The sequence below is a fragment of the Octopus sinensis genome, linkage group LG13 (genome assembly GCF_006345805.1).
Source record: "Octopus sinensis linkage group LG13, ASM634580v1, whole genome shotgun sequence".
NCBI lineage: Eukaryota > Metazoa > Mollusca > Cephalopoda > Octopoda > Octopodidae > Octopus > Octopus sinensis.
This window is the reverse complement of record NC_043009.1, coordinates 55,956,156-55,969,578: the sequence shown is the minus strand read 5'-3', so window position 1 is coordinate 55,969,578 and position 13,423 is coordinate 55,956,156. Positions and strand designations below refer to the sequence as shown.

At 38.2% G+C, this 13,423-nt stretch overlaps 1 protein-coding gene across 1 annotated transcript; it reads left to right on the top strand.

Moving 5' to 3' along the window:
- Positions 1-9,607: 9,607 nt before the first annotated feature.
- LOC115218308 lies at positions 9,608-10,826 on the top strand. The gene is made up of 2 exons (XM_029788059.2): positions 9,608-9,694; positions 9,800-10,826. The coding sequence occupies exons 1-2, from the start codon at positions 9,678-9,680 to the stop codon at positions 10,824-10,826; spliced, it is 1,044 nt and encodes a 347-aa protein (XP_029643919.2). The 5' UTR covers positions 9,608-9,677.
- Positions 10,827-13,423: the final 2,597 nt, after the last annotated feature.

Here is a 13,423-nt window from a genome sequence, read left to right as displayed (position 1 = left end):
CAGTACATCCGCCTATATATATATATATATATATATATATATATATATATATATATATATATATATATATATACTTATCCACCCTCACTTGAAACACACACATGCTCACCCACACATTCGCCAATTAAAGTTAGATAAGGCCGATTTGTGGAATTACATTAAGTTTCACGTTCATAAAGGGCTTAGCTTTATGGTGTACCAGATCCGCCGCTAGTGAGTGGCCTCTCTAGAATATTCTAGCATATTCTAGCGTATTCTCTAGAATATTCTAGACAGGCCACTCGCTAGAGAGGCCTTAAACCAACGGGTTTTGCGATCTGATGATACACCATAAAGCTAAGTTCATTATGGACGTGAAACCTAAGTAATCCCATAAACTGGCCTTATCTAACTTTAAAATATACTGCTCTATAACTTAGAGTGGGCTTCTTTTTTTCGGATTTATGTTTATACAGACGATACAATATATATATATATATATATATATATATATATATATATATATATATATATACACATACACATTATCCGAAAAGTACTTTATTAAATATCCATCGCGGCTGTTCTTACCAATCGGTTTCACGTAAAGAATACAATGGAGCGTTAAGTAAGAATAAAAGAATATATATATATATATATATATATATATATCTTTTATTTATTTCAGTCACTTGACTGAAATCCATTCACAAGCCTTTGGTCGGCCCGAGGCTATAGTTGAGGGTGTCACGCAGTGGGACTGAACCCAGAACTATGTGGTTGGGAATCAAGCTTCTTATAACACGGGCACTGCTGCATATATATATGTGTGTGTGTGTATACAAGCATACATACAAATGCATGCATACAATACATACATACTTACATACATATATACACATATGCATACACATACTTATTCATACAAATGCACGCATACTCATACACGTCTAAACTACGCAAAAATGAAACTAACACTAACATCTCATTTTGACAGATATTTTTACCTAAATTACATAAAAATATCTTGAAATACTGAAGAGTAAATCTTTGCAATAAAATCGCTATTGGCTTCAACTACGGCCTCCAGACGACTTTAGAATCGCTTGCAGCTCTTCTGGACGGTCTCCTTGTTTAAGTAGGTGAATGCTGCCATAATCTTTGCCTTCAGTTCATCTTCGGTGTTACAAGGAGTTTTGTTGGTCCATCGCTCAACGGCACCCCACACATAATAATAAAGGGGGTTCTAGTCTGGGGAGTTAGGTGGCCAGATGTTAGAGGTGATGTGGTGGCAGAAGTTGTCTGACAGCCATGATTGGGTTCTCCAGCTTATGGGGCATGGTGCAAAGTCCTGTTGCCAGACACAGGGTCTTTCAGCACCCACACTCTTGACCCAGGATAGCACTACCTCCTCCAGGTACTTGATGTAGGCCTCTGTGTTGAGTCTGAGGCTGTGTGGGTAGATGAATGGAGGCATAACGTCGCCATCACTAGTGATCACTCCAAACACACCATGATGTTGACCGGATGTTTGATTTTTATCACTCTTGGTACATGTTTTAGGGACACAGCAAACCAACGGTTGTTCTGTGTATCCAGCATCTCATTCTGGCAGAAATTTTTCACGTCTGAAAAAAAAAGAAAGCATGTACGGTTGGAGGGGATGCTTGAGTTTGTTCTAAAGTTTCGTAGCGCGGTCTTTCCTCTTGTCCTTGGTGGCTTGGGATAAAAATTGGCCCTTTCACATCTTGTACGAGGAATACCGAATGTCTTCATGCACTACCTGCCCGATAAGAAACTCAGACACTCCCATGTCTCTGACGATGGACCTGGCTGACTTGTCAATCATAGCCTGGATCTCACCAACAAATTCAGGGATTATTTTCTTATCAAACCGATCAGAATGAGTTTTCCGGGTTGCCGTACCTTCATAATCCCCATTAGACTCATCCAACCCTTTCTGAATTCTCTGCACTGTCCTCAGTGCCCCTGTGCGTATGTATACGTGTATATGAACCTTTACGGTGCGCGTGTGTGTGGGTGGGTTTGTATGTATATGCATATACATTTGGCGAAGGATGCGAGTGAGGATGTGTACGTTTTCAAGTGAGGGTGGATGAATGTATGCGCACGCACGTGGATGTGCGGGCGAACATATGTAGCTATGAACAGGCGCGCTTACGCGAATACTATGAACTTTTTACCCCCTCACCTTACTTAGCGGTCATTCGAATAGCTCTTTTGTCTTAATAATGGCCAATCACACAGCAATTTCCCTTTGTATAACGGTCATTTTCCATAGCGGTTTTCTTATGGGCGGATAACTTAACTGCAGAGATGGCGGCGTAGATTTCGACCTCGGCATCCGAAACTCGGAGTTTTATCATGGCTACCGAATAATTATCACATATTACATTTACAGATATATATATATATATATATATATATATATATATATATATATATATATATATATATATATATATAAGTAATAATATAGGGTGAAACTAATTAATTTGGAATAATCATTAATTTCACCAAGTAGATTTCGGCATGTAAAAGCCCCATTCGAGGAAGGTTTAAGTAATACTAAGTAATTAAGGGTTTAGCAACGATTTGCCTCACCACACACCGAGTTTAGAAATAGCAGTCAAAGAGTTATGGCTATTCCTTCTACTTAAAAGGGAGATCTCAGTAAAACCACAGCACTTAAAAGGCAAACGCAGGCAAAAGAGAAAGAAATGACGACAATCATTCTATATTAAGTCACCTACGGACGTATGTTTCGAAATTAAGTCTTAGGAAAGCATAAAAATTATTTATATTCTTAGGAAAACATAAAAATTATTCATATTTGTAGAGTCCTACGCTGAAGAGAAAAATAGTTGGGTAAGACATAATTATCTAATTTTTATGCTTTCCTAAGACTTAATTTCGAAACGTACGTCCGTAGGTGACTTAATATAGAATGATTGTCGTCATTTCTTTCTCTTTTGCCTGCGTTTGCCTTTTAAGTACTGTGGTTTTACTGAGATCTCCCTTTTAAGTAGAAGGAATAACCATAACTCTTTGACTGCTATTTCTAAACTCGGTGTGTGGTGAGGCAAATCGTTGCTAAACCCTTAATTACTTATATATATATATATATATATATATATATATATATATATATATATGTATGTATGTATGTATGTATGTATGTATGTATGTATGTATGTATGTATTTATGTATATAAATTAGTAATACATGCGCTAATGCATGGCCGTGAAAACTTCTATTAGTATTCGGTCGAATGCGTGCGTGATATGTTTATGACTGGCTGATTAACTGGACATACCAAGTAGTCAGTTTAGGCGTATTTTTTTAAACGATCATTGAAGTGCCGAGTGAGTTGATATTTTAGAAATGATGGAAATCTCACACTCAGGAGACTAGCTGTGAAAACAGTTTAAGAAATCGGATAAAATTGCCTTGTATACAGAAGAAAGTGACCAACAAGCCGCTATAGGAAATCCAGGGTTCGCTTCTCTGTAGCGGCTATTTTACACGGTCCTCTAGGCAGTTTTCACTGCTACCCTCCTACGTTCGAGATTTCTTTCATTTCTAAAACAATCCCTGTAGGTTATTGTAGTTGTTTTATTGTCATGTTGATAGCAGTGGAGAAAGCTTGGAAGCGGTGACTGTTATGAAGTATAGCCTTGTCTTGAAAGTGGTTTTCTTAAACCAGGCTAATTCGACCCAGGGCTAAAAAAATCTTCTTTCTTGTGTAAGTTGGTTGGAATGGGACACGAACTGTTGGAATGAACTTTCTGTCTCTGCTTATGTTGAAGTGTTAAGTAGACGATTTAATGAGACAGAAGTCGGAAAAGTCTAACAACCTTTTGCACCGGGGTCAGAAAACCTGGCCCGAGAGTTGATGTAATGAGGAATTAATAACAAAACTGATAGCAATAAGAAAGGGGGAAAACTAGATAAAATCCATTATAAGTGAATCGAAAGTTTAGTGGATCGAATCTCGGCAAGGTTTCCCCTCAGGCGGTGATTGAAGAATATATTGATATCATTTAATCGACCCGAAAAAAGAAAAAAAGCGTTTGTCGACTTCAGTGAAATTTGAACTCAAAGTGTGAAGGGTTAACTAAAAAAACGCCCGTTAATTTACTCACCGCTCTAACGATTCTGGCGATAAACCGCTAACGCATCGTCTATTTCTCTCAGTATCTAATAACTGTCACAGTATCTAATGACAATAATATTTACCATTAAAACAAGCTTGTTTAATCATTGACATATTTATGAACTGGAAGTCTATGGTTACCATGCACATTGTTTACTAACAACCAAATGTGGGAGCTTCTTTGCTATGAAGTAACAGTCAGATGTCCTTCACATCACATCCTTCCAATTTAAAGAGCAGAAATATGTGGGGAAGGGCCAATCAGTTAAATGGATTTCAATATTTGAATGGTATTTTATCAAGTCCTGAAAGATGAAAGGCGCACTTGACTATTTAAACTCAAAACAAAGGTCCTTTGTTAAATAACACTGGGCACTTAGCCTGCTGCTCTAATGATTCTGTCGATTTCACACTATTAACATAGTGTCTATGTTTATCATGAAGATGATGTTTAAGTTAATCATTGATGTTTGTTTACACCGAACATGATAGTCACAGTATCTAATGATAATAATATTTACCTTTAAAACAGGCTTCTTTAACGATTGACATGTTTATGAATTGGAAGTCTATGGTTACCATACACATTGTTTACTAACAACCAAATGCGGGAGCTTCTATGCTATGAAATAACAGTCAGATGTTCTTCACATCACATCCTTCCAATTCAAAGAAAGGAAGGGTATGCTGGATAATCGGTTAAATCTTATTTAAGGATGAAGAAACAAAAGGTGAAAGTAAAGCGCGAAAGAAATGAAAGCGAAAGGACCACGATAGTAAAATTAATCCAGTGTGAATGATGCTGCGTCCACTTGTATATATATATTTATTGTAAATGCAAGTGATGTGTTACCAACACATGATCTTGTTCTTGTTGCGGTGTGAAGGCTTGTGCGCCTCAATGACCCTGGCAGCTATGCCAGAGAAGCCAAACTCTTGTACGACTTACCATGCTGAACAAGTCAAAATACAAATGCCAGACTGATATACATCACTGCTTCCCAGAGGTAAAAATGAGTTTGCGTAGGGCCAACAACACCTATTTAGGAAGAAAAAAAAAGGAAGAAGCAATTGATGACAATTCAAAACCAACACAACATGGGAGAGAAAACCTCCCCCTTTGGGAAACGTATGACACGGTGCAGCAAAATCAGAATTAATGTTAGAAGAGAGAGCAGAAATTCAACAGGAGAGAGTAGAAAAGACAGCTCAGTGTCGATAACTGTGGAAGAAAAGTCGTCGATGGTTTGGGCCCCAAAAGGAGCGAAGACCTAAAGAAGTGATGTATTAAGCTAGTATAGAAGCTGAAGTACATCTTTTCAAAATAGAATCCCATGGTTTGCAGTTCGATGCAGCCTGTCGAAGATGGTAACGTATGATCGCTGGTTGGGCTTCATATGCCGGATTTGATGATAGAACTTATACATATAAAATTATTAATCACTCATAATATTTCGTGAATCCAAATGATGAAACTGTTCATAGATAAACTATTGAAGTGAGATGGATGTTTGCAAAGAAAAAGACAACGATAGCGAGTCCAGCGATGCTTTGTTTGTTCCTCTTTACATGAACACACTTGAATGCATATTCGCGAATCTTATTATAAGTGTGTCTTTATTCTTGTATTCATTTATTGGTTTTAGTCACAGGATTACGGCCATACTGTGGCACCGCTTTCAAGAGTTTAGTGAATTCCAACCTGGTGCTAATTTCATCGATCTTTAATTGTTGAAACGCTAAGTTATAGCGTCTAAAAGTACAAAACAAAAATAACAAGACCGATTTTATACATACATACATACATACATACATACATACATACATAAAAAAATATACTTTCATACACACATACGTGGATACATAATAAGTGCAAACCAACATTAAGTCATTCACATATACAAGAGGATGCCGAAAAGAAGTTCCTGGCTCTGAGTAAAAAAAACAAAAAAAAATACAAGAGGGTCATTAAATTATAATTTTATTCAACATATTTCCGTCTCAGATTAACATGCTTATTGTAGCTGTTCTTCAGTTTTTTCTAAATCCTGTAAAGGAACTCAGAAGGTTGGTCTTCCAACCAGGCCTTTCACGACACCCTTAAACCCAAGAACTTCATGTACAGTAATAAGCGAGAATTTGTCAGAAGGCCTCCAGGAAAGCGAAACGACCGACGGTACACGACACAAACAGAAGTAAGAGTCTGATGTTTTGGGGATACATAAAAAGTGATGGTTCAAGAAAGTTGACGGTAACTTGAATAGTGCCAAGTACATCCAGCTGCTGAAGGACAATTTGATACCAGACTTGGATGAAGGTGAGATTTTTCAACATGACGGAGCCTCATGCCACAGATTGCATGCAACACAACAGAGTCTGGCTGATGAAGGCGTTATTGCATTGAAATATTGGCCAGCTGAGAGCCCTGACTTAACTATCATCGAGCAAATGTGGACAGAACTAAAGAGAAAGGTTCGTCAGAAGAATCCACGCAGTCTTAAAGAGTTGTGGGAATTCAACCAAAGAGAATGTCATCCCATATTTGTGAAAATGGTGAAGGATTTGTACATGTCTCTTTTTAAGTCCATTGAAGCAATTATTCAAGCTAAGGGAAGCCACACGAAATATTAACAATGTACAGTAACTTCATGAAATGAACGTAATTTTCATTGTAGATATTTTTCTGTTTGAAAACACTGTGTATATATGCCTGTATGTATGTATGTATGTATGTATGTATGTATGTATGTATGTATGTATGTATGTATGTATGTATGTATGTGTGTGTGTGTGTGTGCGCGCGCGCGCGCATGTGTTTGTGTGTGTGTGTGTGTGTGTCTGTATGTTTGTGTATCTGTGTTTGTCCCCCCCAACATCGATTGACAACCGATGCTGGTGTGTTTACGTCCCCGTTACTTAGCGGTCCGCCAAAAGAGACCGATAGAATAAGTACTAGGCTTACAAAGAATACGTCCTGGGGTCGATTTGGTCGACTAAAGGCGGTGCTCCAGCATGGCCACAGTCAAATGACTGAAACAAATAGTCGACTAAAGGCGGTGCTCCAGCATGGCCACAGTCAAATGACTGAAACAAATAAAGGAAGAAAAGAAAAAAAATATAGATAACTACTTATGAATAAGCGTTTCCTCCAACTCTTCGCTGGAGAAAATACGTTTGAATAGAGAATCGAATAAAAAACGTGCTTAAAGTAGTAAAACATAATGAACTGCTCGAAAATAACATTCCATTTCGAATTTACTGTTGGTATTACATTATTCAATGCTATTTGAATATTGTAGGACCATGAGAAACTCTTTCAACCTTGACAAAAAAAAAAAGGAAAAAAAATAATGCGCGTAATAGCTATTCAAGGGAAGCTACTCTAATTGTCTCTATTCATATTTATAAGAGTAGCTTCCCTTAACACAATTTTCTAGTATTCATTTCTCGTTTGTATTTATGAATCGAAACCGTTGTAAGAAGGTACACCCCAGCAAACAATGAAGATCCAACCCAACTCTACTGCAACTTTAACATTTTCTCTATTATTTTTTTTATATACGGAGAAGAATTGGGTGATATATTAGCACATTAATGATACTTCTTTGTGTTCATTTTACTCTTAGGATATTTAACATAAGGAAGATAATCAAGAAGTAAACGAATATTTAACTCTTTTACTCTTTTACTCTTTTACTTGTTTCAGTCATTTGACTGTGGCCATGCTGGAGCACCGCCTTTAGTCGAGCAAATCGACCCCAAGACTTATTCTTTGTAAGCCTAGTACTTATACTATCGGTAATTTTTGCCGAACCGCTAAGTTACGGGGACGTAAATATACCAGCATCGGTTGTCAAGCTATGTGGGGGAGGGGATAAACAGACGCACAAGCACACACACACACAATTTTCATCAAAATTTTTCAAAACTTTTTGAAAATTTTTATCAAAATTTTAAAAGTTTTTTGAAAATTTTTATCAAAATATTTGGAAAGTTTTTTGAAAATTTTTACGAAAATTTTTGAAAAGTTTTTCCCGGCAATCTCTGGCAATCTTCGGTTATCTCCGGCAATGTCCGGCAATCTCTCGTAATCTCCGGCAATCTCCGGCAATCTCCGGCAAACTCCGGCAATCTCCGGTAATCTCCGGCAATCTACGGCAAAATCCGGCAAACTGGAGCAATCTCCAATAAACTCCGCCTATCTCTTTCTGTCTCCGCCTATCTCCGCCTATCTCACTATATCTCCGCCTATCTCACTCTATTCCGCCTATCTCCGGCAATCTCCGGGTATTTGACGCCGCTAGAAAAAAATCCCATTTTCCGTAGCAGTGTCTTATGAAATTTTCACCCATAATTATAACCCTAGTATCGATCTATTGCATTTCAATCTATTTTAGGGTTAGAGTTAGAGTTATGGTTATGGTTATGGTTAGGGTTAAGGGTAGGGTTAGGGTTAGGTGTGGGGGAAGGGTATCTTTTTTTCTTCGCAAATGTAAATAAACCCAATCTGTTTCTTAAACGAGGGACACATTCATACAGTACGGAATGTTTTCACCCCAAATGGAGGTCAGCTATTGGTTAAAATTGCCGAAATGCTCGAAATTCCAGACGAAATATCTTACAAACTATAGAATTTTTTCAATAAAGCCAAGAAAAAATGATGTTTTATAAACACATCCTACCAGTATACGAAGTTTAAAAATGTTTAGTTAACTAGAAATTGTGTTGACATGTGCTGTTCAAAAGGAAAAGATCCGCTGAATGTTTTACACTAAAATGATATGTTGTCTTTTTTTCCCCCTAAATATCCGTGTTTTTAGAAGCTTTCCAGTTGTGACCATTCCATCTTTTTTTTCTGCCGTAGTTACAGTTTAATGCTCCCTATGGAATGGCTTTCATCAGCAGTCTGAGCTGATCCACATCTAAGAAGAGCGGTTGAAGCTCTTAATTGCAAATACAGAAGAAATGAAATTAAAAATGTCACTGCGTCACTTAATAAAATTAAAAATTGATAGGTAAATATGAAAGGAAAAAAGTCATTATTTATTTCATGTTCTGAAGGTTTTAAACAGTGCAAAGCATTGCAGAAATCGTTTGCAATTAAACTTGCCGAACATAGTCCCCAGCGCGTTGTTTCGCCTTTGAAATACACTAATAAAGTGTCGACAGTTACCGAGACACGACGCCCGCGAAACTTTGTATAAGAGAGATAACATGTTTAGCAAACTTTTAAGTTCGCAATTTTTGTCTTTCGTTTTTAAGGTCTTTCGATTTTTTTTTAAGAATTACATACTTTAAGATATGGAGATTAAGAACAATTTGATTCATGTCTGGTACATTGGATCAATTCATTGAGTAATTTATGTATTGCTTACTATAGTTTTAGATCAGCTATCTTTATCTATACCAACCTATTCTATCTTCATACCGCTACCTACAGTCGCCAACAGCTTGTATACTGCGTCAGCTTTGTAACCTGTACCACTGATATATAAGCATGAAATTATGCCGTGACCAGGCATGCTTGAAACTAAAAAGTAGGTAAACACTCAGAGCTTCGTTTTGCTTTCACTGTTGGATTATGCAATGAGCTAAAATGCCTTTTTTTTTCTCCCTCTCTCTCTCTCTCTCTCTCTTTACAGACCTAGATCTACAATTGTCATGGTGCGACACTACAAACGCAAAAGCGAGAGGGCAACCCTTCCACAGGATGTAATCCAACAGGCTATTCAACAGGTCCGAGCTCGTGTCATCTCCTTGCGGGAAGCTTCGAGGACATTTGGCATCCCTTTAAAACCTCTGTCTCGCTACTGCACCAAGGCCGCTGAAGCAAACAACAACGATCACAGTCTTAGTGGATACAAAAAGCCACGGCAAGTTCTCACCGACGAGTTCGAGAATCAGTCAGAGGCTTATGTTTTGGCTGCCACAGAAATTTACTATAGGCTTGCTCCAAAGGATGTGCGGAAATTGACTTTTCAGTTGTCAAAGGCACATGGATGTGATATCCCTCCAACCTGGCATGAGACAGAAATGGCAGGTGAAGACTGGTTCTCTGGATATCTTCAACGACACAAGAATTTATTTATAAGAAGTCCACAGGCAACAAGCTTGGCACGGGAAACAAGTTTCAACAAGACAAATGTTGCTATGTTTTTCAACCAACTTGCTGAGGTGATTCTTCGGTATAAGTTTGATCCATTCAATATCTACAACATGGATGAAACTGACATAACAACTGTGCAGCGCCCCGATAGAATTATTGCCAGAAAAGGAACAAAGCAAGTGGGGAAAATGATAAGTGTGGAAAGGGGACCTCTGGTCACATTGGAAAGCTGTGTAAATTCCGCTGGAAACAGCATACCACTGCATTTTGTTTTTCCCCGGAAGAACTTTAGGCCACATTCCCTGAACAATGGACCATCAGGCAGCGATGGAGGTGCTAATCCATCTGGTTGGATGTGTGAGGAGCAGTTTGTGAAATTCCTTCAACACTTTGTGAGGAATGTGAAATGTTCAAAGCAGTCACCGTGCCTTCTCTTGCTGGACAATCACGATTCCCACCTTAGTATCGAGGGGCTGACTTATGCTTCAGACAATGGCACCACCATGCTTTCTTTCCCATCACTGCACACACAGGTTACAGCCATTGGACAAAGCGGTCTATAGACCACTGAAGAAGTACACAAACACTGCCATTGATGACTGGCATATCAACCATCCTGGCCAGACTATGACCATTTATGACATTCCGTGTATTGTCAAAACTGCATGGCCATTGACTGCAACTTCGACGAACATTCTTAGTGGCTTTTCTTCTACAGGAATATGCCCTGTTAATCGCAACATTTTCACAGACAGCAACTTTGCACCAATCTATGTCACTGACCGACCGGATCCTGCACTTTCAGCACCTGAGCCTTCAAGCAACATATGTGCCTGGTCTTTTCTTTCACCATTTCAAACCCGTCCACTACCCAGAGCAGGCCCTAAGAAAGAATCAACCAGAGGAAGAAAGAAACGATGTTCTGAAATCCTCACTGACTCGCCGGTTAAAAGAGCAATCATAGTAAAAGTAAAAAGAAGACAAACATTGATAAAGGAACGATAGGAAAGGGACTCAGTAAGGGCAGGTCAATGAAGGGAAAAGGTCCAACTGTTAAGAAAAAAGTTCAAATTCAAGAAAGTGATACCTCTGATGAGGAAGAGTGCTATTGCTTAGTGTGCTGCGAGCCTTTTTCCGACAGCAAAGGAAGGGAAGCGTGGCTTCAATGCTCTGATTGTAAAGGTTGAGCTCACGAGGCATGCACACCAGGTATGACAATATTCACATGCTCAAATTGTGACTCTGATAAGGATATGTAATGAAACAGTAATAAAAGCCATTGATCAAACCAACAAGCTTATTTCATGTGATTCTGTCCACTAACATGTATGTTCCAAGAAAATGCATTCATGTGTCAACATACCGCATTATATGTGTCAACTTGCCCCGGTATCAGGGCAAGTTGACACATTTAAGTGGTCTTAGAAAATGCATAAAATATAAATCCAGACAATAACCAGATGAGATCTCTAGCTTTGTAAGTATTCTGCTATGGTTGATATATGCGTGTAATACAAGATGCAGTAGAATACGTTAAACAGTATTGCTCTGTCAGTGAAAATGTAAAAAATGTAGTCAACTAACCCCGGTCTCCCCTATTGAAAATCTTGTTGAACGTTGGGAAGAAGTTGTAAACAATAAGGGTGAATACATTATTGATTGATTAGTTGTTATTTTTTATTAAACCTTTTAAAAAATTTAAAATTTAAAAAACGGCGGGAACTTAGTTGCCAACCCAAGGATTTTAATAACATGGGTATTCAGAGAGAAAGACGTCTTGTGCTTAAAACATACTTTATGAAATAATAGCTAAACCTTTTTCATAGGGGTACATTTTTAAAAAGCAATTCACAAAGAAAAATTAAATTTCATGAACAGTTGTAATTTGAAATCCAATACATTTGCGCCAGGGATTTTGCTTCCTTATAATTGTTTTGTACGCGCAAAGGAATCATGGGATTTTTTTTTGACACTCTTCCTGGCGATGTTTTTACCATTCTCTCTCTCTGTCTCTCTCTCTCTCTCTCTCTCTCCCTCTCTCTCTCTTATAGAGTTGTCAGATAAATTCGTTCGTCTTTTAATTTTATTTCTTGCAATTCATCTTCAAGTTTAACACCTCGATCAAGAATATATTCCCCTTCATCGTTGTCGACTTCTTACCAACGTTCTACTAACTGACGAATGCCTTGACGTCAGGAAACACCAGGTCTTCAGTTTAAGAATTTATCGAGCAACCTTTTCAGCTTCAAGTTCTTGTTGAAGGAAGCGCCTCGCAATCTGTTGGAGAGTGACCGAACAGAAGTAATAAGGCGCTGTATCAAGAGAATATAGTGGGCACGGTAGAACTTCCCAACCGAACTCTTGAATAACATTTCTGACCATATGAGCGGCATGGGTGGGGGTGTGATTTGTGTTAAAGAAGCACAGCCGTATCACTGGTCTGGTCGTTTCAGCTGGACTATTTTGTTGAACTGGTACATTTGTAGAACGTAAAACACTGCACTGACCGTGTGATTGTTTTCAAGCATTTCATAGTGGATTTGCCCTTCCTAATCCCACCAAAAGTAAATCATTGTCTTTGTGGATGTTGCTCTGGCTTGGCTTAAGGTGTTGCTCGCTTTTTGGGACTCAACTATTCTTTCTTATAGTTCATATTGACGTAATATTTTTATCCCTGGAGATGATGCGAGGCACACTTACACAAGTGTTTGTGTCCACGCAGGTGTTTCTCTTTCGTTTAGAGCAAGTGGCACACATGCATCGAGTTTTGGACTTTACTCATCGAATGAATGTAATGAGTACATCCGTCTGTTTGGCCAATTTCCTAGCAGACTGGCGTGGGTCCTCGTGGATGAGTTCGTTCAATTGATGTTTCTTGAACTGAAAATTTGGCCACAACAGGGAAAGATTGAGATCGAATTCCTCTTCCATGATGCGTATAAACGATTTCTGTGCAATTCTCTCAGTAATAGTACGTTCTCGATACACAGCACAGATGTCTCGAACGATTTTGGTAGGTTTGAAACTTAGGTTTTTAATTGGCACTCCATCATTACACGTCTGAAAAAGAGGTAAATTTTATTCAAATTTCAAAAACGATTAACTTAAAGCTGTAGTGGAAGAATGGAGCTATCATAAAACAACTTCAATAAAAATAGTT